Source organism: Hoplias malabaricus, chromosome 15 (assembly GCF_029633855.1).
Source record: "Hoplias malabaricus isolate fHopMal1 chromosome 15, fHopMal1.hap1, whole genome shotgun sequence".
Taxonomy (NCBI): domain Eukaryota; kingdom Metazoa; phylum Chordata; class Actinopteri; order Characiformes; family Erythrinidae; genus Hoplias; species Hoplias malabaricus.
This window is the reverse complement of record NC_089814.1, coordinates 16355653-16380904: the sequence shown is the minus strand read 5'-3', so window position 1 is coordinate 16380904 and position 25252 is coordinate 16355653. Positions and strand designations below refer to the sequence as shown.

Below are 25252 nucleotides of genomic sequence, written 5' to 3'. Positions count from 1 at the left end.
GTCTCCTATTGAAAGAGTATGGCACATAAGACAATAGTAAGCACTGACTAGTGAGTAGCTGAAGTATTGTATCAAACAAAGGTGGGAAATAATCAGTTTACCAAGCTGCAACAACTAGTGTCCTCAGTTTCCAAACAATGTAAAAAATATTTCCCATAGAGTTTAAGAGGTTAAACTGTGCCAGACAGGACTGGGTTTTGTTGACTTCAAAGATGTTGGTTGTCCCCTAAGCTAAATATAATATGTGCTCTGAATATTGACTCCGGCAGACATGCTGTTATTCAGATGGTTGTGATGAAGTGTGTCCTCAGTATATGTGCCCCTGCAGGAAATCAGCTGCTTCTCAGTGAATGCAGCTCAGGATCTAAAATAATAAAATCTGTGTGCAATAGAGAACATTTTCTAAAAGATGAAAAAAAAGAACAACTTTGAGAATTTGCTTCGGTGAATCAATAGGACACATGACTGTGGCTAATGGCTTCAGTATGTCTAATGAATCCTGGGTGGCTAGTGCCTCCTGCTTAGAGGCCTCCAAAAGGGAAAGCATGCCTTGCCACTCAGTGTCAATAAACAAACTATAGGACCCATTAAATGCACACATACACACATATGGGATTTCAACTTGACACCTTGTTTTCACAGAGGCCATAATCACCAGCAAATGTAGCACAATAAGTAACACTAAGGTGTTGTGATAGGGAAAGGGGCTGTTTAAGGGTCAAGGGCAAATTAAATTGGACAGTCCGATGTATGTTGCAGTCCAGAGGGGGTTCCAAGGTTCAGATTCCTAGCAGTTCTCCTCTCATGGAGAAAGAATAATTATAAGCATATATAGCAAGAATAATGTTTATAAGCATCTAATTATCATATATATATATATGAGTGTGTGTGTGTGTGTGTTCTTTTTCTGAAATAAAAGGAATTAATGCAGTTTGAGCCCTTCCAGTGAGTATTTATGGTGTTAGCATTAGTGAGCTCAGATGTTGATGTTAAATGATTAGTTCTGGATCACAAACACCAATCTGACATGTGTTGCTTGGTGCTCTGTCACTAGGTCTACTGAGCCTGTATGTTGGTCTACTGTATGGTGATTAAACAAACTGTGACTTTGACAACTGAATGTATACATTCACAATAGGTACACCCCAAGTAGAATAAATTAATTATAATGAGTGTCCTCAAATTACTTACATAAAATGTGTGCCTGCTTGTATGAAATTGATCTATCCATGCTCTACACAAAAATGTATGTAGTTTCATCGCAATGCTTGTGAAGTTGGGATCAACTTTGCAAAATGTTAACAAATACCCATGAACTAAGGTTAAAAACCTAAATTCAAAATACTGTTCTACAAAAATGGGCTTTGTTTTTGTCGTTAAATACAACTAGGAAGTTTGGAAAAGCATTTGTCCTCATGTTAATACAGCCATGGCTGAAAGTGTTGGCATCCCTGTAATGTTTCCAGAAAATATTAAAATATTTTTCCCAGAAAAAGTAAAAGAAAGATTGTATAGATTGCAGACTGTAAATATTCTACACTCTGTCTGAACAGAAACTAAAGAATCAACAGCTATGGCAGCTCTGCTATTTGGGGCCAGTTACTCATTTATGCCCAGGACTTCACATCCACATACGCCCCTGCAGTTTAAAAGAGAGGCTCTAGGTATGTATGAAGGTTTCCACATCCAAGCAAGTGAAGTCCTTAGAGAGAGAGAAAGTGCAGATGCTATATAGATCAGCAGTAATGGAAGCAACATATGCTACCCACGCCACATATTACCTGAGCAGAGGGTTGCAGTAATAAAAAGAAGTCACTCTATACTTCAAACTTGGCATGCCAACTGGAGTGAGAAGGTTTTGTAGATAAAAAATCATAGCTAGGCATTAATTGAAAAGCCAGAAAGGAAGTGATGAGGGAACCAGGCCAGAGATGTGGAAGCTTTGGTCTGGTGTTAAAGGGTGGAGTATGGTATAAAAATAATTTTCCCTGAATTTTCAGGGAATCATTTAGGAGCTAGGGTTAGAAGAGGAGGTTGTTAAAAGGCTAAATGTTGTATTCAATGGTATAGCATTCAATGTATAGCATTCAATGATGTAAGCAGGATCTTATGAGCCCCAACTCAAGAAATATTACAACTCTGAGCCCCAGCTCAAGGCTCCCATTACAAAAATACTTTAAATGTATAAAACAGTTTAAATTCTATTTGCTTGTTGATCTGATTGTTATGAATTATGAAACAAATTACTCTCTATTTGTACCACTTCACATTAATATAAATGCTTATGTAAGGCATGGACACTGTTTTAGGGGCTAAAATGTTCTCTAGCCCCCCAGATTCTTTCATTTTCAACAAAGTTTTTCTCTCTCTCCATATTAACTATGTATTGAAACTTGGGATATTGCTATAAAATTATTATTGTTATTATCTAAGTAACTGTCTTTAGCCTGACATTTAATGTAGAGATCCAGAAATGACTGAAAAGCCTATTGTTTAATTACACACCGCAGCACAATGTAAAACATATAAGAAATAAAGGAGAGACCAGACAGAATAAAAGTCTAAAGTAATTTTAATTAAATAGAACTTAAACTTAACCTAAATCTAAATGAAAAACTTTAAAAGGAAACTTAACCGAGTTAATGATATATTAAAATACTTTAAAAGAAACTTATTTAAATCTAAATGCAGAAACTCAGAAAGGAAACTTATAAATGTAATACCACAATTATCAATCACTGAAATGTTATTTCTATAGCGCTTTTCACCAACAGAAAGTTGTCCGGGTCCAAGCCTCCTATGAGCAAGCCAAAGGCGACAGTGGCAAGGAAAAACTCCCTCAGCTCATGAGGAAGAAACCTTGGAAGGAACCAAGACTCATAGGGGGAACCCGTCCTCCTCGGGTCGACACCGGATTATTTAGAGGATTATTTACACTAATTAAATACTTACAAAGACCTGTGTGAAGACAAACATTAAACCTATTTATTTATTCATTTCAGTAATAATCATATCAGAGGTCTAATCAGAACATTATGACCTCCTGTTGTTTTCTACACTCACTGTCCATTCTCTCAGCTCCACTGACCACACAGGAGCACTTTGTAGTTCTACAATTACAGACTGTAGTCCATGTGTTGCTCTGCATACTTTGTTTGCCCCTTTCACCTGATTCTACAACGGTCATGGCTCCCGCAGGACCACACCAGAGCATTCTCAGTGCTGCAGCGACACTGACATACCGGTGGTGTTAGTGTGGATCAGACACAGCAGGGCTGCTGGAGTTTTTAAAGCCCTCATCGTCACTGCTGGACTGAAAATAAACCCCAAACCAAGAGCAGACAGCTTCCTTTGGGCAGTGTCCTGTGTCCACTGATGAAGGACTCCTGCTTTCTGCGAGGAGTATGGTGTCCAGCAGGAGTGCTCTGGTGTTTCAGGAGTGCTCTATGCCCTGGTGTTGTCTTGCAGGAGTCCTGACCATTGAAGAACCATGTGAAAGGGGCAAACCTATATGCAGAGCAACAGATGAACTACAGTATGTAATTGTGGAACTACAAAGTGCTCCTGTGGTCAGTGGAGCTGAGAGAGTGGACAGTGAGTGTAGAAACAAGGAGGAAATAATAATTATTAACCATTAACATTGTGTCCAAATTTAACAATAAATGAAACAATAGATAATAGTGCAACTTTAAAAATAAATACTTCATCAAAAAGGGACCACTGGTCTGCTTTCGCAACCAAAGATCCATTCCCTTGACCCCAGGGCAACTTCAAAACTCTGAAACCTGAACCAGACTCTTACAGTGAGGGAAACTTCAACAGGTGGAACAGGGTGGTATTGCCTTTAAGTGAGGGGACGCCTGGGACCAAGTCTGCTCAGGATCATTGACCAATGCTCTACTAACTGAACAAACTCGGTTTCCATCCCACCTCTGGCAGTTTGATGGTTGCCTTTTGGGGCTGCCGTGTGGTTCCTGAGGGGTCCCCTGACTTAAAGGGAAAGACTGCTCTGTTCCTCTGGTTGAAGTTTCATTTGCCAGAAGAGTCTCATTCGAGTCTCAGTTCCTCAGAGGCCATGGGCTGGATCTGTGGTAGTGCAACAGATCAATGAATCCCAATTAACAATTTTAGAGATGTGAGGTTTGTCTTAGTAGCAATGATAGCAAAATGGAATAAATTCATCAATCATACTTACCTACTTAAAAGGAAACGTAATTAAATGTAGAAATCTACACAATATTTACATATTTACAAAATGCAGAAAGAATTCAAATAGCCACAGAGAAGCCCTCGTCCCAGATACCAGGAACTTCATCCAGAAGACTGATGATTTCTTCTGCCAGCTCCCAAATTCCTGGTTCCTCATCCAACAGCTCTACAACCTCGTCAGGAAGGAGCAGGTCTTCCTCCTCATCCACAACTGCGTCAGTGGTGGTGGTGTCTTCCGAGGAGCTGAGGCGGGGTCTCCTGCAAGGGGGTTCAAACACAGAGAATACCTCTTCGTCCTCAGAGAGCCCCCTGTTCCTCTTCCTCCCTGTCTCCACGCTGAAGAGCTGACTGCAGTGCTGCTGGGGGAGACACCGGTTGAAGAGCTGCTGCTGCCAGATGTTAACAGCTGAGGGATGTTGAAGGGGCAGCCAGCCAGCTGCACAGGGGGGGTAGAGCATACCTGCAAATTTCAAAGTAGCCAGTAAATGCTTCACTCAGCTTTCAGTTCGTCTGCTAGAGGTGTGTGTGAAACAGTTTGTACAGTTTAAACTTACAGTTACTCTCAGTTACACCTGTCCGTACCTGCAGACGTTGGGGCGTTAAAATGAATATCTGCTGGTGCCACAAAGAGACTCTGTGCTACGGCTGGGTCGAAAATAAACAATTTATAGACAATACATAAACTATAAGCAATAAAACCTTTAGTGATCAGACAGGTAACAGATATAATTAAAATGAGGTGAAAAACTGCTGTGAAACCCACCAACAGGACGGAGGAAACCTGGATAGATGTGGGTCTCCGGGCCATAACGATGGAAAACTGGCTGGACTTCCATAAAGTGGATCCCAGCTGAGGCAGAAGGCAGGTCTAGGAACAGTTATAGCAGGTTTGAGTACAGACTGCTCTCAATGGCCACAAAGCAGTGATACTTAAATTTGTTATTTTTTAAATATTTATTCATAACCTGTGCATTAATAAAATCTTTTTAAAAACCACTGTTGTACCCTTTAATTCTTTCTCAGTTCACTTAAGGCCTTAAACTGCGTCGTGTAACAGTTAAACTACTTCCAAGTTTCTAGTAATAAGGATGTTTTTATCTTTTCAGTTTTAACAAAACATTTCAGTCGACATGAACAGAAATGAGTTTGTTCATACCGTGACTGAAGAAAACAGTCGGTCCCTCGATGAAGCGATGGTCCTCAATCCTAGGCTGGAGAAACGTCGGTCTGAAGAAGGTCATCGTTGAAGTAAATCAGAGAAACGTTGAGAGAGAAATCTCAGGTGAACTGTGTTGATCGTGTCAGGATCAAGACTGAGCTCTGAACATTTGAAACCAAACACAAAGTGAAGCTCTGGACCGAAGCTTTGAACCAAAACATTCTGAACCCAACATTCCGAGCCATACTTTGGTGCACACCTTGTGCTGAAGCTGCACATGGAGCTGCCTTTAGAGACCAAGGACACGCTCTGAACCTATTTGCCATCTTCGGCTGAGCCCCTACTCTGCCCCAGTTTTGGACGTATACATCCCAGCAGCTAATTATTGCTTACACCAAATTGTTTTTTTTTTTTTTTATTTGTGTTTGTCATTGTACAATACTGAATTAAAACCTTTGTTACCTGGATAAATGTTTCTTATGTAGCAGTAGTGAAATAAATAGACTGTTACCTACATAAAATAAATAAAATTAACCCATTAACATGATAAAACAGATTGGGGGGATAAAGTTAACTAGTGGTGCTTTAGAGCTCCCTGTCAGTGTATGATTTGATCCCCCCACAGGACCGCCACGAAGTAGGTATGATTTTAGGAGGTTGATCATTCTTGATGCTACAGTGACACTGACATGATGGTGGTGTGTTAGTGTGTGTTGAGCTGGCACAAGTGGATCAAACACAGCAGTGCTGCTAGAGTTTTTAGACAGTGTCCTCTCAGTTAGACACTCCTACCTCTTTGGTCCACCTTGTAGATGTAAAATCAGAGACAGTCGCTCATCTGTTGCTGCACAGTTTGTGCTGATCACGCTCTAGTCCTTCATCAGTGGACACAGGACACTATCGGCTGGATATTTTTGGTTGGTGTCCTATTCTCAGTCCAGCAGTAACACTAAGGGATTTAAGAACGCCAGCATCATTGCTGTGTATGATCCACTCGTACCAGCAAAACACACTAACACACCACCATGTCTGTGTCACTGCAGCGCTGAGAATGATCAACCACCCAAATCATTCCTGCTCTGTGGTGGTACAGTGGGGGTCCTGACCATTAAAGAGCAGGGGGGAATGGAGAAGTATGCAGTTACAAAGTGCTCGTGTGTGGTCAGTTGAAATTATAAAATGGACAAAGAGTAAAAATACAAAGTAGATGTTCCTAATCATTCATTGTATATGGGACATAAATATTTTATAAAATATGAATGTAATAGCATTATAGAGATAAATGTAGTCTTTAAGTTATTTTTTTCCTTTCTTCTTTTAAAATTCTGTAAAATACAAAATCTTCCCGTATTCGGACACCAAAATATTTTGAACTAGTTTGTTCCATATTTCTGAGGTCACACTTTTATGGCAATGGTTTGAAACAGAAACATGCAGCTCTCTCTCAGCCGGAGTGAGGAGCAGATTCTCCACGGCTCCTAAACAGAGAACGGGATTTTCATTGGTCATCACTTTTATTTAGCCAATCATAACCAGAGTTGTCTGTCCATCATTCAGTGCTGTAGCCAATGGAGTCTCAGTCCCTCCCACAGGGGGTTGTTCTGCAGCTGTGCTCAGGTCAGTGCTGAAACACTGGGAACTACAGCTCTGCTTTCAGATAGAACTAATGTTAGCATTAGTTTCATGAAGAAACTATGATTCCTTCTCCCTCAACACATCACAGATTAATTTTAGAATCAACATAATTCTTTAAAATAAAAATCTCATTAGATAATTACATATAGATCAACAATAACATTAACAAACTATTATTACAGTGTAAGACAAATGAGTCTAAATAAGACAAATGAGTCTTTTAGACTCTTAGACCAATAAGATTATATCACTTCAGATCTTATTGTAATTAATGAAAAATTTAAATTAATATTTACTATAAGCTGGTAATACAATATTTGCAATATACATGAGAGATTCTGTTTTGCCATTGTTCAAAAAGGCTACTGACAGGCACTGAGTCCTGATGGCAGTTGGCTTATTAAATGCCTGACCATAAGAATGTTATATCTCATTTACTAAAGTTGAAAAGGGTTTACAAGTGCGGCCTCTATGTTCCTTATTTTGATTTTAGAAAGTTGGCAACCCTAAGCACACAGTTTACGTGAGGAGAAGGTGTAGTTTCCTGACAGTGAGAGTAATTTCAAAACAAAAATGAAGAAAAATGTGAACTGAATGCCTGTTACAATCTTTAATTAACCAAACTGAAGAGTGACTTATGCACCAGTTGAAACCTGATTATTGATGAACGTAAAGTAAGACTACTGAAAAAGCTTGTTCAAATTTTCATTTTGCATTAAATACAGCAGTTGTTGGGGCAGGCTGAACTGATTTTTATGTTTGTTCCTGACATTATGACAATATTTTACTGATACCTGTATATGATGTATAATATACAGGGGCAGCCGTGGCCTAACGGTTAGAAAAAGGCTTTGGATATTCAAATCCAGCGCAATCAACATTATAATAAGATTAAAATATGTAGCAAAATATGCATAGGTCATGTGTAAATACAATCCACAGAGGGTCCTGGAACCAGTCCCTATTGGATAACAAGGTAATATTCATTCATTCATTATCTGTAACCGTTTATCCAGTTCAGGGTCGCGGTGGGTCCGGAGCCTACCCAGAATCACTGGACACAAGGCAGGAATACACTCTGGAGGGGGTGCCAGTCCCAAGGTAATATGCTTAATGGACATATTGATTGAAGTTTTATTCAATTGAAACTGGCATGTGATTTTGTACAGCTTATGTTATTTATGAATTGGATCATTCTGTGTGTCATGGATATATGATTTTTGCATTATCCATTTGAGGTGCTTATGCAGTGGGGGTGCAATGAGGAACCTAGTATGAACTGAAATAATACATCCCAATCAGCTCAGTGGAGGCTGTAATAAACAAGTAACAAAGTTTTATTTGAAGGTTGAAAAAGGTGTATTTTACAATTAGATAGAGATCCCGGGACATAGAGATGCTCTATGCTGCATTTGGGTGGAATATTTATTTGCAATTCAGTTTCATCCTGGTAAAACTGCTTTCTCTACAAGCTGCTGATGAAGATATACTTTAAGGAACAAATATTTTGTGCATTGCTCAAGTTAGACTTCCCTGATTAACAGCATGTTACATTTAATATGAAATGTAATGATCAAATCAAATTACCACGATCTACTGATATATGTCCTTCTTAAGAATCAAATACGTGAGTATAGAACATTAAGGTTACTTCATAAAACTAAGTACCAATATATTCAAATAATAAAATAAGCCATAAAGATTGATACCATATTCAAATGGTCACACACTGACTGATGCCTGCAACACAAAGGTGGTGACAGAATCACACAACCTTTACTTTTTAATCTTTTGGGAACTGCATATTACCTTTTCAATGAGGAATATTTGCCCATTCTTGCTACATAAGATTTCAGCCACTCAGCAGACAGCAGTCAACATTGTCTGATACTCCATGATGGGCTGCAGGAAACAAATTACACTGTTAAATATGCTAGACTTGAATATTCAAAAAATCTTTACATTCATTTTTCTTCCTACCCCAACTTTTTTGGATTGTGTAGCAGGCATCAAATTCTAAATGTGTTCATATTTACAAAGCACAATTAAGTTGATCAATGAAAACACTGAAAACCTTTGCTCTTTGTGATATCTATTTTATTTTATTTTCCACAATGTCACAGCTTTTCTGTAAATTAGTCTGTATGTTATATTATTTGAAAACTGTACACGTGGCTTGAGCTTGAATTTCTGCTTACATACTTAATGTCTGAGAGAATTGAAAAGACATTGTATCAAGGAGGACACAATGGAAAATTAATGGAGAACTTATCTGCAGCAAGCCAATATTGGCTGAACTGTCTGAACTGGCAGAGCACATTTGCAGCTGCTGACCGAGTAAAATAGTACAATCAGCTTATGTATTGGATGTATTGGATGTATTGGATTAGCAAAACCTGTCCCAATTAACTTCCCTTTTTTGTTCAGAACACAAATGTGTATTAATCTTCTGAAGGGTGTCTCTACACATCCATGGTCAGCTGATTAATCTCATGTCTTTGATAGTTTTTTACTACAAAAGTCAACTGAGGAACATTTGGCTACAGCTGGAACCAAGGAGTGAGGAAAAATCAAGTGCAGAAGAGTGAAGTATGTGTGAAAGTAAGAGGTCGCAGGGTTAGTGGGTGTCCCATTAACCCTTGGTTATTGCAGCCAGCCATAGAGGGCATTCCATTTCCAGAGTGCTGTCCAGAAAGAAGGAAACAGGATGTTGATGCTGCACCCCCACCAACATCCCATCCCCCTCAAAATGAGCAACAGTTTCCCGACATTCCTCATTCCTCGGGGCTCCACCACTGTGATTATCTGAATGGTGAGAGGATTGGGATTTCACGCTCTGCAAGTCAAATATACAAACAAACGTTTTGTTAATCACTATGAACTGTGATCAAATCAACTGATCACTGCAAGCGGACACTTGCTCTGTACTTGCAATGACAAAAAGACTTAACAAACACAGTAGTTCAATACATTACTGAAAATGCTAAATATTAAAAGAGCTTTTAAAGCACAGAAAATGCTCAAAATTAAAGGAATCAGTATCAATAACAAATCTGAGACTATAAGATTCAGTTTCAAATAACAGTAATTATGATGAATATATAAAATATGAGTTGTGGGGTTGTGGGTTCAAGCCCCGCTCTAGATGAGGAGTTTGGTGTGTTCTCTCTGTGTCTGCATGGGTTTCCTCTGGGTGCGCTGGTTTCCTACTACGGTCCAAAAACACACGTTGGTAGGTGGATTGATGATTTAAAAAAAAGTTTCCGTAGGTGTGAGCATGTAAGTGAATGTGTGTCGCCCTGTGAAGGACTGACACAATGTATATAGTATATGCAAAAATACATATGATCACACTTTCCATTTCTGCTAAGGTGTTTATGAGCTGTTAAACAATAAGTTAATATAAATATATAAATTAACATAACCCTATTTAGTTGCAATGACATGTGTTTGGTTAATGACTTAAGGCTGGTTTATATTTCTGTATAGATTCATGTAAATATCTCTGCGTTGTGATACACAGCTGGGAATCCGCATTAAGGGGCTCACTAATTGGCCATCCAACTGCCATAGTCATGAGGAGACCCCAACAATTCTGAACCTGAACATCCCAAACAGGTGTGAAAATAAAGTGGAGCAGGATCGCTTTTCAGAAGAGCCACACAAAATACTACCATAGACCATCCTCAGTTTAAAACTGTAAAAAAAGTGAAAAACATTACCTATTTTTCTGTACAACGGCGTGCAAGCCTGTCTTCTTTTTTGCTTTTTTTCTGTTTGGATGTTGCATATTGCACACATTCAAGTTACTTTAAATGAGGTTGGCTGACAGCTATGAGTAACATCTACCCACATTGCAACACATAGATGATTATGTGGATCTTCACATTTTTTTTTCTGAAATGAAAACAGAAAATCATAGAATTGCAGCTGTCCAAGCTGCACCTTTATATTTTGTATTATGGAGAATATTTATGCTATCAATGCATATAATCAATTTATTATCAATGCTCAAAGAACACTACACAAGAGTGAGCTGAACAACATGTTCTTCCACTGTGTTTAACCACTCTGTCACGGAAGCTGATTTATAAATAAAACAATAAATAAATAAAAATGACCTGTTCTCGTATTTTTTTAATTTAATGAAGACTTTATTTTCTTGTTAGGTTTAGATGTCTAAGTAAATGTGTGTCTAAAGAGATGTAAAGTGAAGCATGGCATGGGAAAACCTCCTAAAAAAAGAACATAGCATGCAGCACTGGGAAATTGTGCAACAGCAGTAGACATGATAACATCTTCAGTCTACAGACATGGGTTAGGAAATGACCCTTTGCAATGCTCATGGCCATTATTTGTTGCACTGAAATGACAGTCAAAGGCTAAGGCCAATCTGATGTTGCATTTCCTCTGTAGAAAAACTGTAGAGCAGATTTCTCATTTTATAGACATAAACAGTTGCCTGCACACTGATCGGCAGAAACAGTAGCTTAAAAGCATCGCATTCCATGCAACATTACAAAAAACCCTCATATTTATGCAGATAATTATGCTGATGTAGTTTTAACAGAGATTGTAGACCATGATATAACAATCCTAGTGTTTTCTGCATGGTTCCCATGTGAACTGTAGATCTGAACAGCTGCAAAGCTGTTTCGTTTAACCACTGAACATCTTCAAACTGGGCAAACTTGAGAGTGAGGAACTGGGCTAGAACTTTATTTTTTTGCTGGAAAATAGTGGAAAATATTGTTCAACTCCACCTTGCACAACCGTTTCTATGTGCATAGACTGTGTATCATAAAAATGTTCCATGACACAAAATACAAGCCCAAATGTGACGGCTTCAGTTCTATGCTTTTCTGATCTTATTTCAGAAACCTTCATCTATTCCATGGAAAGATGCTAATTCAAACAGACAGTGTGGAATACAGGCCAGATGTGTCTACATTAAGTGTGCTTCAACATCTGGGGAGTTGAGGAAAAAAAAAGTCCGGGGAAATCGGAGTCTCTGAAGGGTTATATACACAAAAAAGTTACTTTATGTTAGCTATTCATTTCAAGCCACAAGGTCAGGTTTAAAGAGCTTGCAATTTCCATTAAATCATTATTTTGTTCCTTCTGTGTAAACTTAATAAATATTCAGAAGAACAAATTATCTTTTTTTCTCACATATTTTGTGCAAAACTACCTTGGAGAAGGCCATTTGAGTTCAGAGAAAGGAAAGAAAGGCCAGAGCCAGGACTGAGCTGTTTGAATTGGAAGGGAACAATGCAGCCTTTTGGATGAATTTGAGAAAGGTACATTTTGGCTCAAGGAAGAAAAAATGTTAACAGCAGAGGTCTCAGGGCTCAGGGCCGAAAGCAATGGTAACCAAAGGTTGATTTGATTTACAGACAGTGAACAAAAGCAGTCATCACTTTAACTGTCTGACATCTAGACACCTTTTACACTGCTTGCTACAGGCAATGATTTTTCATTCACCATCTACAGAAAAAAAACCTCATACTAATTGGATATTTTGTTCCTGCAAGCCAATCCAGTGAAAATGCGAAATAATTATAGTTAATAAAAAAATAACAGTTGCAAAGCCAGTTAAATCTGAGCTACATATTCAACAGTGCAAGCTGAGGAAAACAAATGATGTCTCTGTTTTATGTTTTATGATTTCAGATCAGATGTGAGTTCCTGCTATAAAGGTATAGCAACATTTCTGGGAAATTTGTTCTCCACCAAATTGGTGTGTTAGCCATTTGAAGAGGGCAATTTAGTTTTGATGGGGATTTTGGTGGTGAGCTGTGGTCTCTGCTGTGAATGAAAACAGACAATCTTTCTCTGCTATGCAAAATAAAACCGTCTTCTGTCTCTGATTGAAGTTCAAGTTTTGAACTTCAGCTTGTTTCTAATCCAAACAGAACAGGACAGAAAGACCAGATTTCTCATGCTTAGAAGAGTCCCGAATTACTGTGCACTCTCCAGATGGAGCCTGATAAAAATCTTTGTACTCTACTGTCAAAATATACAAACAACGTCTGTGCAAAGTCACCTTAATCCCATTTTATTTAGTTACAATGTAAAGAGCTGATTAATTAAATTGTAATTTACAAGGAATCTGACAAGTCTATGAAAATTATTTACTTTTCATAGCTGACAACATTAAACATGAAATGAAATCTGAGACAAGGAACAAAGTAATAAATATTTATTATTTACTCAAAGATCCTAGACAATTCAGTGCAGTCATATGAGTTAAGAGATATGAGATATGAGTCTCAAGTGATGATAAAGCATAAAAAAACCTCTAATACATAAAAGGACATTTACATTCACATACCAGATGCTATGAAAATCCTAATGCAGGGCACTAGGATGGAATGGAAGGAAAGAGACCTGGTGTAGAATCACAACAAAATTTCCAGGCACACAGATGCATTTGTGATGGTCTGTATTTGTAGTGATGCTGTTGGTGGATGACCTGAGGGTAAAGTGGGGGGCTGTTGGCAGGATTACAAACTATTTCCTTAAACAGACTTATGAAAACCATACGGCACCAGGGGGAAAAAACCACAGGCCAAAGCTCCCCCCTCCACACTCACTCACTCATTACCCGCCCCCTCTTCTAAAAACATACGTCCATGCCCTCCCTCGTTGTCTCTCTGCTTCAGACAGGCTACAGACAAAAGCCATTCTGAGCTGAGGGTCCACGCTTCAGGGGTTTTCATGAAGAACTGCAAACGTTTTGGGGAAAGGAGAACTGAAAGCAAGTAAGACGAAGGACAACTGCAAAAAAATAATAATAAAAGATGCTGGCTGAAAAAAGAAGGCACATAGGCTGGAATCTGAGGAAGATGTGGTGCGCTACATGCCCTTATCTTATTCTTGCAGGGCTATTCTTTTACCTGCCTTTGGGGACTTTTGGACAGAGCTTGCAGGAGCAGGATGGTTTGTGCAACGCAGATGGATGCTACTCCATTCACCTCCAGCGTAAAACTTTCCGTGAGTCTTGGAGGAGCTGCAAGGAGAAAGGGGGCAACCTGGCTACAGTGAAGCGACCAGAGGAAGCTACACTGATACATGAGCTGCTCTCTGCTGGAGAACGTCGTGGTCCAAGACCCAAACTAAGGCTGTGGATTGGCCTCCAGCGCCAGCCTCGCCAGTGCTCAGCCACTCGTCCTTTGAGGGGCTTCACCTGGATCACTGGGGACCAGGACACACAATACACCAACTGGCAACGTGATGACTTGCCCAGTGCCTGTGCTGCACCTCGCTGTGTGGTCATTACTTACAACACTACAGACAAAAGCAACAGTGACCAAAACAACTTCAAGTGGCTGGACGGTTCATGCATGCTGCCTGTGGATGGTTTCTTGTGTCGCTACACTTACAGAGGGATGTGTCCACCCCTGAAGAGTGAAGGAAGTGGTCCTGCGCTCTACACCACACCCTTCAACCTGCTCAGCACCCTGCTGACCCATATCCCCTTTGGTTCTGTTGCCACTCTGTCTTGTCCGGACAGTGCAAAGGGAGAACAGTCTGTGCTCTGCATGCTACACGAGGATGGAAAAATCCAATGGTCTAAAGATGCACCTCTTTGCTCCGATGCTCTGAAGGATTGGTGTGAGCAGGACAATGGAGGTTGTGAGCACTATTGTGTAAATGAAGGTTCTAGCTACCACTGTGAGTGCTCAGAGAATTACAAGCTAGGGGACGATGGGCAGAACTGCCTGCCTTTGGACCCCTGCCATAATGCAGACTGTGAGTTTGATTGTGAACCCAGCTCTGAGGGATATCGCTGCAAGTGTCCAGAGGGTTACCTTCTCTCGCAGGATGGTCAAAATTGCCTTGACATTGATGAGTGCTCCCAAAATCCCTGTCCCCAGATCTGCATCAATGCACCTGGAACGTTTGAGTGTCGCTGTCATGACGGCTACCAGCTGTCTGAGTATGGAGAGTGTTTGGACATAGATGAATGCAAGGAAGACAGCTGTGAGCAATCTTGCAAGAACTCCCCTGGATCCTACGCATGTTTGTGTTATGATGGATTCTCTCCTCTGCCAGAGGATCCAGACCGTTGTGATGATATCGATGAGTGTCAAATTCCTGGTACTTGTGAGCAGATATGTAAAAACTACATCGGTGGATTCGAGTGTCGTTGTGAAGCTGGTTATGAATTGCAGCCGGACCAGTATTCATGTTTGCCAATTGAAGAAGAAGTTGGGTATTATACAACTGCTGAACCAGCTGATCCAACGTCTCTCCCTTGGGATAATGCTGCTTACACAACTGATGTGGTGCCAGATGAAATCACCCTAGAATGGCTTACTGACCCACCAAGCATGGCGTGGTTTCCCACAGATTTGGGCTGGTTTACAGATACACCAGAGGAGAACCATATTACATCACGGGAAAGAGAATGGATAGAGCAAACCACCAGTTCTCCAACATCAGATGATAAACCTTCAAGTATTACTGTTGCTTCAAACAATGATGTTGAATCAAATCTATGGTTGGACAGCAAGAGGAGATCAGTCGCCCCCGATGAAATATTACAGGGTGAAGACCATATTACTTCAACTGCAACAACAAATCTTCCAAATGAAAAAGGACATTCTCATAGAAGCACTCTGATTACATCAATAATGAGTTCACCCTCTGCTCCCAGCCCAGAGCAAAGCCCAGATGGAAAAAAGAAGCATGATAGGAGCTGGTTGCTAGTTGCACTATTAGTGCCTCTTTGTGTCTTTATAGTGATCATGCTAGCACTAGGCATTGTTTACTGCACAAGCTGTGCTGTTGAGCCACGCAACAAAAGTGTTACAGACTGTTACAACTGGACCTCCAACTCCAAGCCTGCAAAATCAAACACTGCAAAATCACAGGCCTGAGAAACTGCATAGAATATAATGACTATATAAATCTAAGTCTAATTTTTCCTGTTCTTACAAAAACAGTAATGAGCCCTACCTACAAAATTGGCAGTTTGTCATCAAATACAGTGATGCAACTTTTGTATTATGAATTTAGATTTTGTACGAAATTTAAAACAATTTAAGCAAAGTATCAACATGATTCCAATTGAAAGCAAATACAAATATGAGGGATCTCAATGCAAGCACATTCATTTCTATTTTACTGTATTTGTGTAGGTGCTAATAGAATAGTACTGTGTACTTATAAACAATAATGTTACAATGACTTTATTATTTAGAATTGTTCAGCTTTCCCTTCATTCTCATGCAGACATTGGAGATGTGTACATGATAGAAAGTGATAGTTTGTTTTGACTGAACGAGTTTTAGGATCTCTAAGCATACCCACATTGATTGTGATGTCAATTGTTTTCCAAGCTGTTCATTTCTTTCTGAAATATATGCATTCAAGAAGGTCATGTTGCTCAGTTAAATATCTTGACTCGCCAGTTGTAGTTTTTAAAATATGATTTTTAAAACTTGCGACAGTTAATATCAGTGCTTTTGAAGATGTTTATCTCTAATATTGTAAAGAAATGCACTGTAAGACATGACCCACTGTAGAACTGCCTGTGTAAATAGTTGCAACACTCAACAAATTTGAATCACTGTCTATGTTTTGTATTACAGTAATACAGTTGCAAGTGTAAATCTGCAATAAAATAGATAACGAAGCCCAGTTCAGTCATATGTCCAGCAATTGCAGACTTTAAGCATTATTTTATAGCGCCCTCAATAGGAGAATGTTATGTTTAAATTAGAACAGTATGCTGTCAGTGAATGCTGAGGAAAGCAATCTCAGATAAAAATCACAGTGGGTTTTAATGTTGAATCATAGGAAAGTCTATGATAAACCATCACATGAACAGCATCTTAGTTTATACAATGATTCTTCCCCCCTGAAAATGTATTAAATGAATAATTGAGATGAAACTAAGTTCACATTTTTTATTATAGAATCAGTTATTTAGACAAAATGGGGCCAACCATCGTCCATATTAATAGCAATAGCAATTCCTGTGCACATGCCATCTGAAAATATCTGTGCTTTTGCCTCACACGGGCTGTAATTGTCTGAACAGCATGCTCACATTTCTCACGTATGTGAAATCTTAGTCTGGAATTGAATGAACCAAATGAAATCAGTTGCACAACCACAGAGATGAACAGTGCACGAGCCACAGTGAATTCGATTTTGTCACATTTCTGTGGTTAAATGATTTATGAAAAGAATGTAATGAACCACAACTGCTTCCTCTCTTTGAAAACATATGATCTGAAGACCACTGCCAGACACACAACTCAGTTTTGTTTTACCCTAATAGTCTATCCACGGCAGTCCACTGCAGAATAAAGTAATGTAATTTTTAAGTGCTGTAACTCAGAAGTTAGATAATTATTCAGGTAATGAGACCTTAGCAGAGGATACAATGTGCCTTTGATTCAAATAGCACCCCCTCAACGAGTGAGTGGTATGAAAAATAGCGCCCCCTGTGGTACAGTTCCATGTGTTCCATGCATTGTGTCTGAATACAAAACACTGAGCAGCACGTCGTGAGCAGTGCCTAAAAGGGAGTGAGCGGCGCCACCTTGTGGAGAATATTAGTCTATGATGAATATGTTATAGGCAGTGCCATGAAGTGTTTCACACCTAAAAATACTGTACCATCATTAGACGTGCAAGGAAAGGAAAGGAAAAAAATCTTACATATGGGATGGCACATACTGACTGAGCAGTGACACAGAAATGTTTAAGAAACATTTCAGAAACACTTCTTTGCCTGATAATATTGTACCATTGCCACACTGACTCCCTTCTGAGTCTGTGCATAAGCCAGTTAATTAACCCAGCTCCTGTTATTTCAGATTCTGAAAATCTGATTTCATGTTTGTGTGACTTACTTTCTGGAAGGTGATTGGAGGAGCATGACCACAAAAGAGAGGGAGATCAAATAACAGAGGTGCCATCTTCTCAGTCACAGTAGAATTAAATGTTAAACAAAGGGTTACAAAAATGCTGATACTTTAAATGTGTGTAGAACTCAAATCAGATCATATTATAAGTGCCTCATAACATGGAAAAACATTTATTAAAATACAGGTCTGATTTATCAGGTACTATACCATGACTCATCAGTCCATACAGCCCATATCTGAAAATGAATAAGCAAACAAGTTTCTTTTTTTTTGTGTGATGTCATCACCAATATTACATTTTTAAGTTTTAATTAACTGACTGGAGAAAACCGAGCTGATGCATATTGTTACTATTGTACAAAAACCTCACTATGAACATGGTAATAATATTACTGCTCTAAGTGGTTTATGAAATTATTACAATAAATTTGGGAATTTGTTGAGCAGATTTCAGATATATTCACATTTAAATGTATACCCACATGAACAAGCTGGATCCACTGATACATAAAGTTATACAGCACTCCTTTTCAAAATACTGTTAAATGATGCACAGGTCAGGTACTCTCTGTAATTATTATTATTATTATTATCATTATTATTATTATTATTATTATTATTATAGTTTTGAATTGTCAGTCTCTATTTTTTTCTATTTCTGTTTTGTTTGTTATTGACACATTGAGCAGCCAATCCACCTACCAATGTGAGTTTGTGAACTGTGGGAGGAAACCCACACAGACACAGGGGAAACACACTAATCTCCTTACAGGCAGTCACCCGGAGAAGGCCACGAAGGCCATTGTCTGCGTGTATGAAATCCATTTCTGGCTGATCTTTCTACAATTTGTTGTTGCTTTTGAAATACCAGACCAATTTTTCCACATTTCCAAAATTTGGAACATGGGCTAAAAACATAGTGTTTCGGGGAAAAACGGGACCTCTGTTAACCCTATTTATACTTCGCAAACTTTTAACAGGTCTGCTGTTGGTATACGCCAATTGGAGAAGTCAAGCCCTTTAATACCCCCTGTCAGCAATGGGTACATATAAAATTAACAGCCTTGTAAATAATGTCAGGACATAATTACAACGTATTTCAAACGAACTTGCATAATGTAGATTTTGTCACGGAAAAAAAAGGTTCAACTCGACGAGGATGGGATTCGAACCCACGCGTGCAGAGCACAATGGATTAGCAGTCCATCGCCTTAACCACTCGGCCACCTCGTCATGACGACACTGCTCTCTATCCCTGGTGATATACCACAATACACCGCGGCGTTCATAGCTATATATATAGAAATATAGATACAATTATTACAATACTCTGCTTTGTTCAACCATTTTTTATATATATTGTAAGGTTGTTTTTAAATAATGATTTGATATAGAACGGTTTCTAAAATTAATTCTTGAATAAATGCAAAATATATAAAGACAAAATAATCCCAAAAAAACAGCCAGCCAACTTGTATGGGTTAAAAGGATACTTGCCAGCAAGTTAGTTTTATCACCACCTTTGTTTTTAACTTGTAAATTGTGCCTGCACTGCCTTCTACTGGTCAAACGCATAGTAGGTATGCTGCTGCTTTTATATATTCCATGTTTCTCCATGTTTTTTTTTTTACTGGGCGTATTTCACTGAAGTAACGGTAATGACGTTCTGGTGACGTCACGGTCTACTTCTTGCCGCGTATTTTGAAGCTGTAGCTCAGTCAAGTTTGAGAAAGGCGCTCAGAGCTTAGCACGTAGTTTAGGCTTAATTTAATTCACAAAACAAACGGAACTGTAAATTAATTATTACAGTCGCAGCGTTGCCGAAAGCTGTCTTTTAACCATGGCCACTCCTCCGAAGAGAATTTGCTCGAGTCCTGACTTTAACAACAGCTTCGAAAAGAGAGTGAAGAAGATCTCAATAGAGGGAAACATTGGTGAGTTTATTTTATTGTGGATTTAAACACAGATATTAAACCTCACCACTCGCAGTGAGGTCAGTTCTGTCTTTTCACTGTAAACTGATTTTTTTCCTCGAGATTTTTCAGGGTTTCCTTTAAGCTTGTGATAAATTCTCGCATTTTTTTGTTTGGCGCCAAATGTGTGTAAGCTTAGTTCCAATGTGAATCAGCGGGTTAACTATTCTGCACTTTAACGTTAATCTGGCTTAATAAAACATACGTGAATTTATTTTCTCTACATTTTGGTGTTTCGTTTGTCCTGGAAAACATTTCAAGTCAAACGTTTGATCATTTTCTAACTCTGAGCAGTGGAGGAGGTGTATTGCTGAATCAGAAATGGCTCTTAATCCAGATCAGGGTTTTCTCCGCAGACAATGCCTTTAGAAAGGACTTAATCATGGGACTGTTATATTAACTACTGTCCTCACTGAGTGACATGAAGCCCTTAAGGAGATTCCTGCGAGTCACTTGATAAATATAATGTTAAACGGATATTTTCCTTCATTATATTTATTCAGTCTCTTTTCAGACAGATTTCACAAGTGAACGCCTAACGAAATAAAAGTAACTAGTTGTAATCCAGTCTCAATCAAATTAATAACATGAAGTAACTTATGAAGTATTTCAGATTGCTATATGACAATGTAGGACAATGAAAGGAAATGTGGCTGGAATGTCTCCAGCTTGAAATGTAAGATCTTCACGCATAAATATAAAACTAATAAGATAGGTCTTATTTTTTTTTGCATTTATGCATGAAAATCAACCACATCTGAAAGATAGTTTAAGATGAACTGAATACAACATGTTGGAAAAATGTCGTAGAATAAACCTCATTTAAGAATGTTCTCAGTTCAGTTCAAAGTCAAAGTGAACTTTATTGTCATTTAGACAACACAGCAGTGCACAGCTAAACGAGACTCCGTTTCTCTAAACTCCAATGTGCTAGGCAAAATAAGACCATATGTAATTTAAATAGACATACTCACAATCAACTATAGACAATACAACTTCACATAATAAGGCACTATATCTATGAAATTAAATAATAGCAGCAAGGAATGGCAGTGTGTATAAATAAATAGTTATAAGCATAGAATGTAATGAAAGTTCATAAGTTTATTTGGACAGCTATGTATATATATCTAGAACTGTTATAAATCTGTATAAAACTGCTGAAGAAACAGATACTGTAATATATATATAATATAATAATATATAATGTAATGTAATGTTTTAAATGACCCCTCTTTAATACATTATGACATATGACATATATTTGAGAAATCCTTATTAACTTACTAATATAACTTATAAACTTATAAAGTTTGAGGCAATTTATAACTATTATTAATTTACTTTTATGTTTCAGGTGTTCAATGTACTTTCACACAAACAAGATAATTTAATTTAGTGTCTGTTTCTAAACAGCTGCAGGGAAATCAACCTTTGTCCGATTGCTGGAAAAAGAGTCAGATGAGTGGGAAGTTATTCCAGAGCCTATTGGAAAGTGGTGTAATGTTCAGACTACAGAGAATGAATATGAGGTAAGGACACTGATATTTTTTCAACCTATGTAAACTTATCTTGCAAATATTCATCGATTGACTTTGCAGGACAAAACCAGACAGTTGTCAGGTAATATTAGTATAAAAGGATGTTAAAACAGGAGCTAATGTTTAACAATAGTAATACAAGCAGATGCAATTGAGTTTTTTAAAAATCTGGGGTGATTTTATTGAAAAATAGTATACAGCAAAGTTTTACACCCAATAAGTACTTGGTTACATAAACAAGCAGGTGGTTTATGTTGCAAATCAGAACCTTACGAAAGGGTGAATTCACTGATTTATGTGAAGTTAGATGTAATTTTTATATATAACCTATTTGTATTGCTTTTTATTTATGTATTATGATGTAAAAGGCATTTTGAAAATGACTGGAACTCTCTTTTAACGATTGATTGAAGTTGTTGATTAACCCAGTAGTGAAAGGGAATGTAAATGCCCTTCAGCTGGATTCTAACCACAACATGAAGGTGACACAGTACTGTTTTAAGTCTTCAAATAGTATACCATCTAATTAGGCTCTCAAATATTTGGTGAGGAATGTAACTTCTGTCAAATGCCCATCCAGAACTTAAGCAGCTTATTAAACATTGTGAGGTTCTGCCTAAAATCTAACCTGACCTCTTTAGGAACTCAGCACATCCCAGAAGAGTGGAGGCAACCTGCTACAGATGTTGTATGACAAACCCAGCCGCTGGTCCTACACCTTCCAGAGCTATGCCTGTCTGAGTCGTGTACGTGCCCAGCTTCAGCCCCCATCTGCCAAACTGCAGTTAGCTGAGAAACCGGTCCAATTTTATGAGCGTTCTGTTTACAGTGACAGGTACCTAACCAAGAAGTTTGTTTATAAAACTGACTTAAAAATGTAGTTTTTGTGGGGTTTATTGTACATTTAAAACACTTACAGACTACTACCTAAGCACTATATTCACAAACAATTATTTTTTTATTTTTTCCTTAGGTATGTGTTTGCTTCAAATCTCTTTGAGTCTGGAGATTTGAATGAGACTGAATGGGCCATTTACCAAGACTGGCATGGCTGGCTCCTCTCTCAGTTTGAGTCAGAGATTGAGCTCGATGCAATGATCTACCTGAGGGCAGGTCCAGAGGTATAACATTTTTCAATGGTTGACTGGGGGGGGGGCATGTTCAAAAACTATATATGTACAGTTCAAGGAATACAATAAATTCCCTTGGTCTAATAACTATTGTGATTTACAGCAATGTATGCAGCGTCTTAAAGTCAGAGGGCGAGAGGAGGAACTAGGCATTCCACTTGAATACTTGGAACAACTTCATTATAAACATGAATGCTGGCTTCAGAACAGAACTACACAGTGAGTCCCCTTTCCATACATTGTGATGAAAATGCATTCTCAGTGGAGATTTCATGGTAATTTACATGCTATTAGCCAGATATTATAGCATTTTATAACTCTGTATTAAGAGACTGACACTGCTGTTGTCTTCAGGCTTGATTTTGAGTACCTGAAAGATATTCCCATTCTGGTGCTGGATGTTAAAGAAGACTTCAAAAATGACAGAATCAAACAGCAGGGAATGATGGACAAGGTAAGCTGATGTGCAGAAGAGTCTGAAAATGAAATGTATATTGTGATGTATATTTATATAAGTAAATGTATATTTTCATGAGAATGAAAATGTCTAGAATGCCAGATAATCTACAATGTAGAAATTCTTAGTTTAGTTTGTGTAATACCCCAGGTTTGTTGGTAGTTACAAATTTGTATTGATTTGTACTATTCTTTCTTGGTCTTTGATTAAACGTTTGATGACATAGACGCTGATAAATTGTAGTAAATGTTTTCTGTTTCATTACAGGTGAATGAATTCCTGAGTACGCTGTGACCTCGTACAGTCAAGCTCTCGATTCTCTAGACACCTCAATATGTTAATGGGTTAAATGATTAATTTTATTGCAAAAATCAAGAGACGTACACTTTATTGTCAAAGCATATATATGAAGCCAGGTACTGGTGTTTGATGATGAGATTTTAAAAAAGGTCAATCCTTTTTTTATTTCTTCATTTATTACCTGCCCTCCATATTTTCTGTACAACAGAATCACATGTAAACAAAGACATTGATATGAAGCACCAAAGCTTCTACAGACCTTCCTGTGACAAGGATAAGTATTTGAAATGCCAGAAACACCTCTGTGACAATAGCGATATATCTGATGGCAGTCCATGTAATATGTTTCTTGTCGACATATTACAGACTAGTACTGCATATTAGGTGCTGAAACAATACAGACCTCAAATGTGTGACTGCTGGGATGTTTTTTTTTTTTGTTTTTTTTTTTTTTTAACTTTAATTTTTTTTTTTTTTGCACGTGTCTAATGCTAATAATTTTTTTGTAACAAATTACTTAAATCAATAGCAAGTGAGTGTCCCACATGATTTTATTGCCTCTGTGTAAATATGTATTTATATTTGTGACATTAAAACTTGTTTTATGTTATTCTGGTGGTGTTTTCTGACAGCCTTTCTCATTATGAAGTTGATATTTTATTATGTAAAGAAATCAAATGCAAAATTCAGCATTTTGTGTTTTTTAATATCTCTAGAGTACTGTGTAAGTAGTCTTAGGCCTTCCAAGTAATGAGTTTATGTACATAAAATCACAATTAAGCTATTGCTAAATCATAAATTTAGGTGCTAATTTGATTTTCTGTGTTTTTATGAAATTACATAGGCATGTTAAAGGGATTGTCTTTGATTGTGAGGAACTGCAGTTATCTGGTTTGTTTACACTCAGAATCTTTAAAATCTTTTTCACGTCTTTAAAGGTGAAATAGTATGTTTAGGGAGAAAAACATGTTTGTTGTATGTGGCGTAAGATTCACTTTTCTGTAGGATTTTATTCTCTGAATGACTGCAGAAACATGTTCATAACTTGAGTTTAGTTTCTTATCGTGCAGTTAGCAGTATTCTGAATTTAGAATGGGTTTTTATTTAAATAATCGGAAACACCCAAAATGAGTCAATATTACCCATCTATGGATAGAGAAATATCCTCATCCCTTTTCATGATATGCAGTGTTTCCAGGACTCTGCTGTTTTTTTTTTTTGTTTTGTTTTTCTGCCATTAACTTAGAGGGAGAGAGCTAGCCTAGCATGTCTGACCGAGACACTGTTTTTAATCTTTACTACCACAGGGGTTCTTAAAAACATTAGATCCATTTCCAGTTTACAAACAGACTGGAGGCCTAGCAAATTGTGAGGAAACAACTAGATTTGATAAAAGTATTTTTTCTGGATTTTAATAAAAATATTTTTAATACTGTCTTTATTGTGTTTTCAACATGCCAAATGGTTTATCCTATGTGCTAATACCTTCATTGTCCTGGAGTTATATGCTATGCTTTTAAATTTTGAAACCTGAGTCAAATTATGTTAATAAGAAATATACTTTATTGATTTATTCCTACTTTGTCATCCCTTACACTTTGGACAGGAATGTCCACAAAACCATGACCACGTTTTGCCAACTTCTCATTCTGGCATTGTTGAGAACCACAAGTTTACAATCTGAATTGGAGACCTAGCAGTGGGTGTTTCTCTCTTGTGTTTTCACTTGCTAGTCTTTTCCACTTTTTGCAAGGATGGAGAATGCAGAATGCCAAGTTTGTTCCATTAAAGATGGCTTTTCAATGTCAAAGTTTGTCCTTTTTGTGCCAAAGTTTGCTGAGTAAGCGCTTCTCCGGATTTCCTACTACCCTACTAGGAAGTGAACTTTAAGTACTGTTTATCAGATTCAGACAACTTCTTGGGACATATTTGTGTTCTGTTTTCAATTCACCTACTTGAACT

At 38.0% G+C, this 25252-nt stretch overlaps 3 protein-coding genes and 1 non-coding gene across 5 annotated transcripts; 2 read left to right on the top strand and 2 right to left on the bottom strand.

Annotated features, from left to right (window-relative positions):
• Window positions 1-3613: 3613 nt before the first annotated feature.
• Window positions 3614-5562, bottom strand: LOC136667908 (uncharacterized). 2 transcript variants are annotated; one of them, XM_066645068.1, is made up of 4 exons: window positions 5366-5562; window positions 4973-5077; window positions 4792-4854; window positions 3614-4669 (listed from the first exon to the last, which is right to left on the bottom strand). In XM_066645068.1, the coding sequence occupies exons 1-4, from the start codon at window positions 5448-5450 to the stop codon at window positions 4269-4271; spliced, it is 654 nt and encodes a 217-aa protein (XP_066501165.1). In that variant the 5' UTR covers window positions 5451-5562; the 3' UTR covers window positions 3614-4268. The 2 variants fall into 2 exon arrangements, with proteins under 2 accessions (XP_066501165.1, XP_066501166.1); XM_066645069.1 differs by lacking the exon at window positions 4792-4854.
• Window positions 5563-13674: 8112 nt separating this feature from the next.
• On the top strand, window positions 13675-16890 carry cd248b (CD248 molecule, endosialin b). Its single transcript, XM_066646288.1, has one exon. The coding sequence runs from the start codon at window positions 13807-13809 to the stop codon at window positions 15886-15888; it is 2082 nt and encodes a 693-aa protein (XP_066502385.1). The 5' UTR covers window positions 13675-13806; the 3' UTR covers window positions 15889-16890.
• Window positions 16891-19040: 2150 nt separating this feature from the next.
• On the bottom strand, window positions 19041-19122 carry trnas-gcu (transfer RNA serine (anticodon GCU)). The gene has a single exon. It is a non-coding gene; the product is annotated as a tRNA-Ser (tRNA).
• Window positions 19123-19613: 491 nt separating this feature from the next.
• On the top strand, window positions 19614-23843 carry zgc:110540 (deoxynucleoside kinase). Its single transcript, XM_066646289.1, has 7 exons — window positions 19614-19823; window positions 21279-21394; window positions 22045-22238; window positions 22377-22524; window positions 22637-22752; window positions 22888-22987; window positions 23258-23843. Exons 1-7 carry the CDS (start codon window positions 19730-19732, stop codon window positions 23282-23284), a joined length of 795 nt encoding a protein of 264 aa, XP_066502386.1. The 5' UTR covers window positions 19614-19729; the 3' UTR covers window positions 23285-23843.
• The last annotated feature ends 1409 nt before the right edge of the window (window positions 23844-25252 follow it).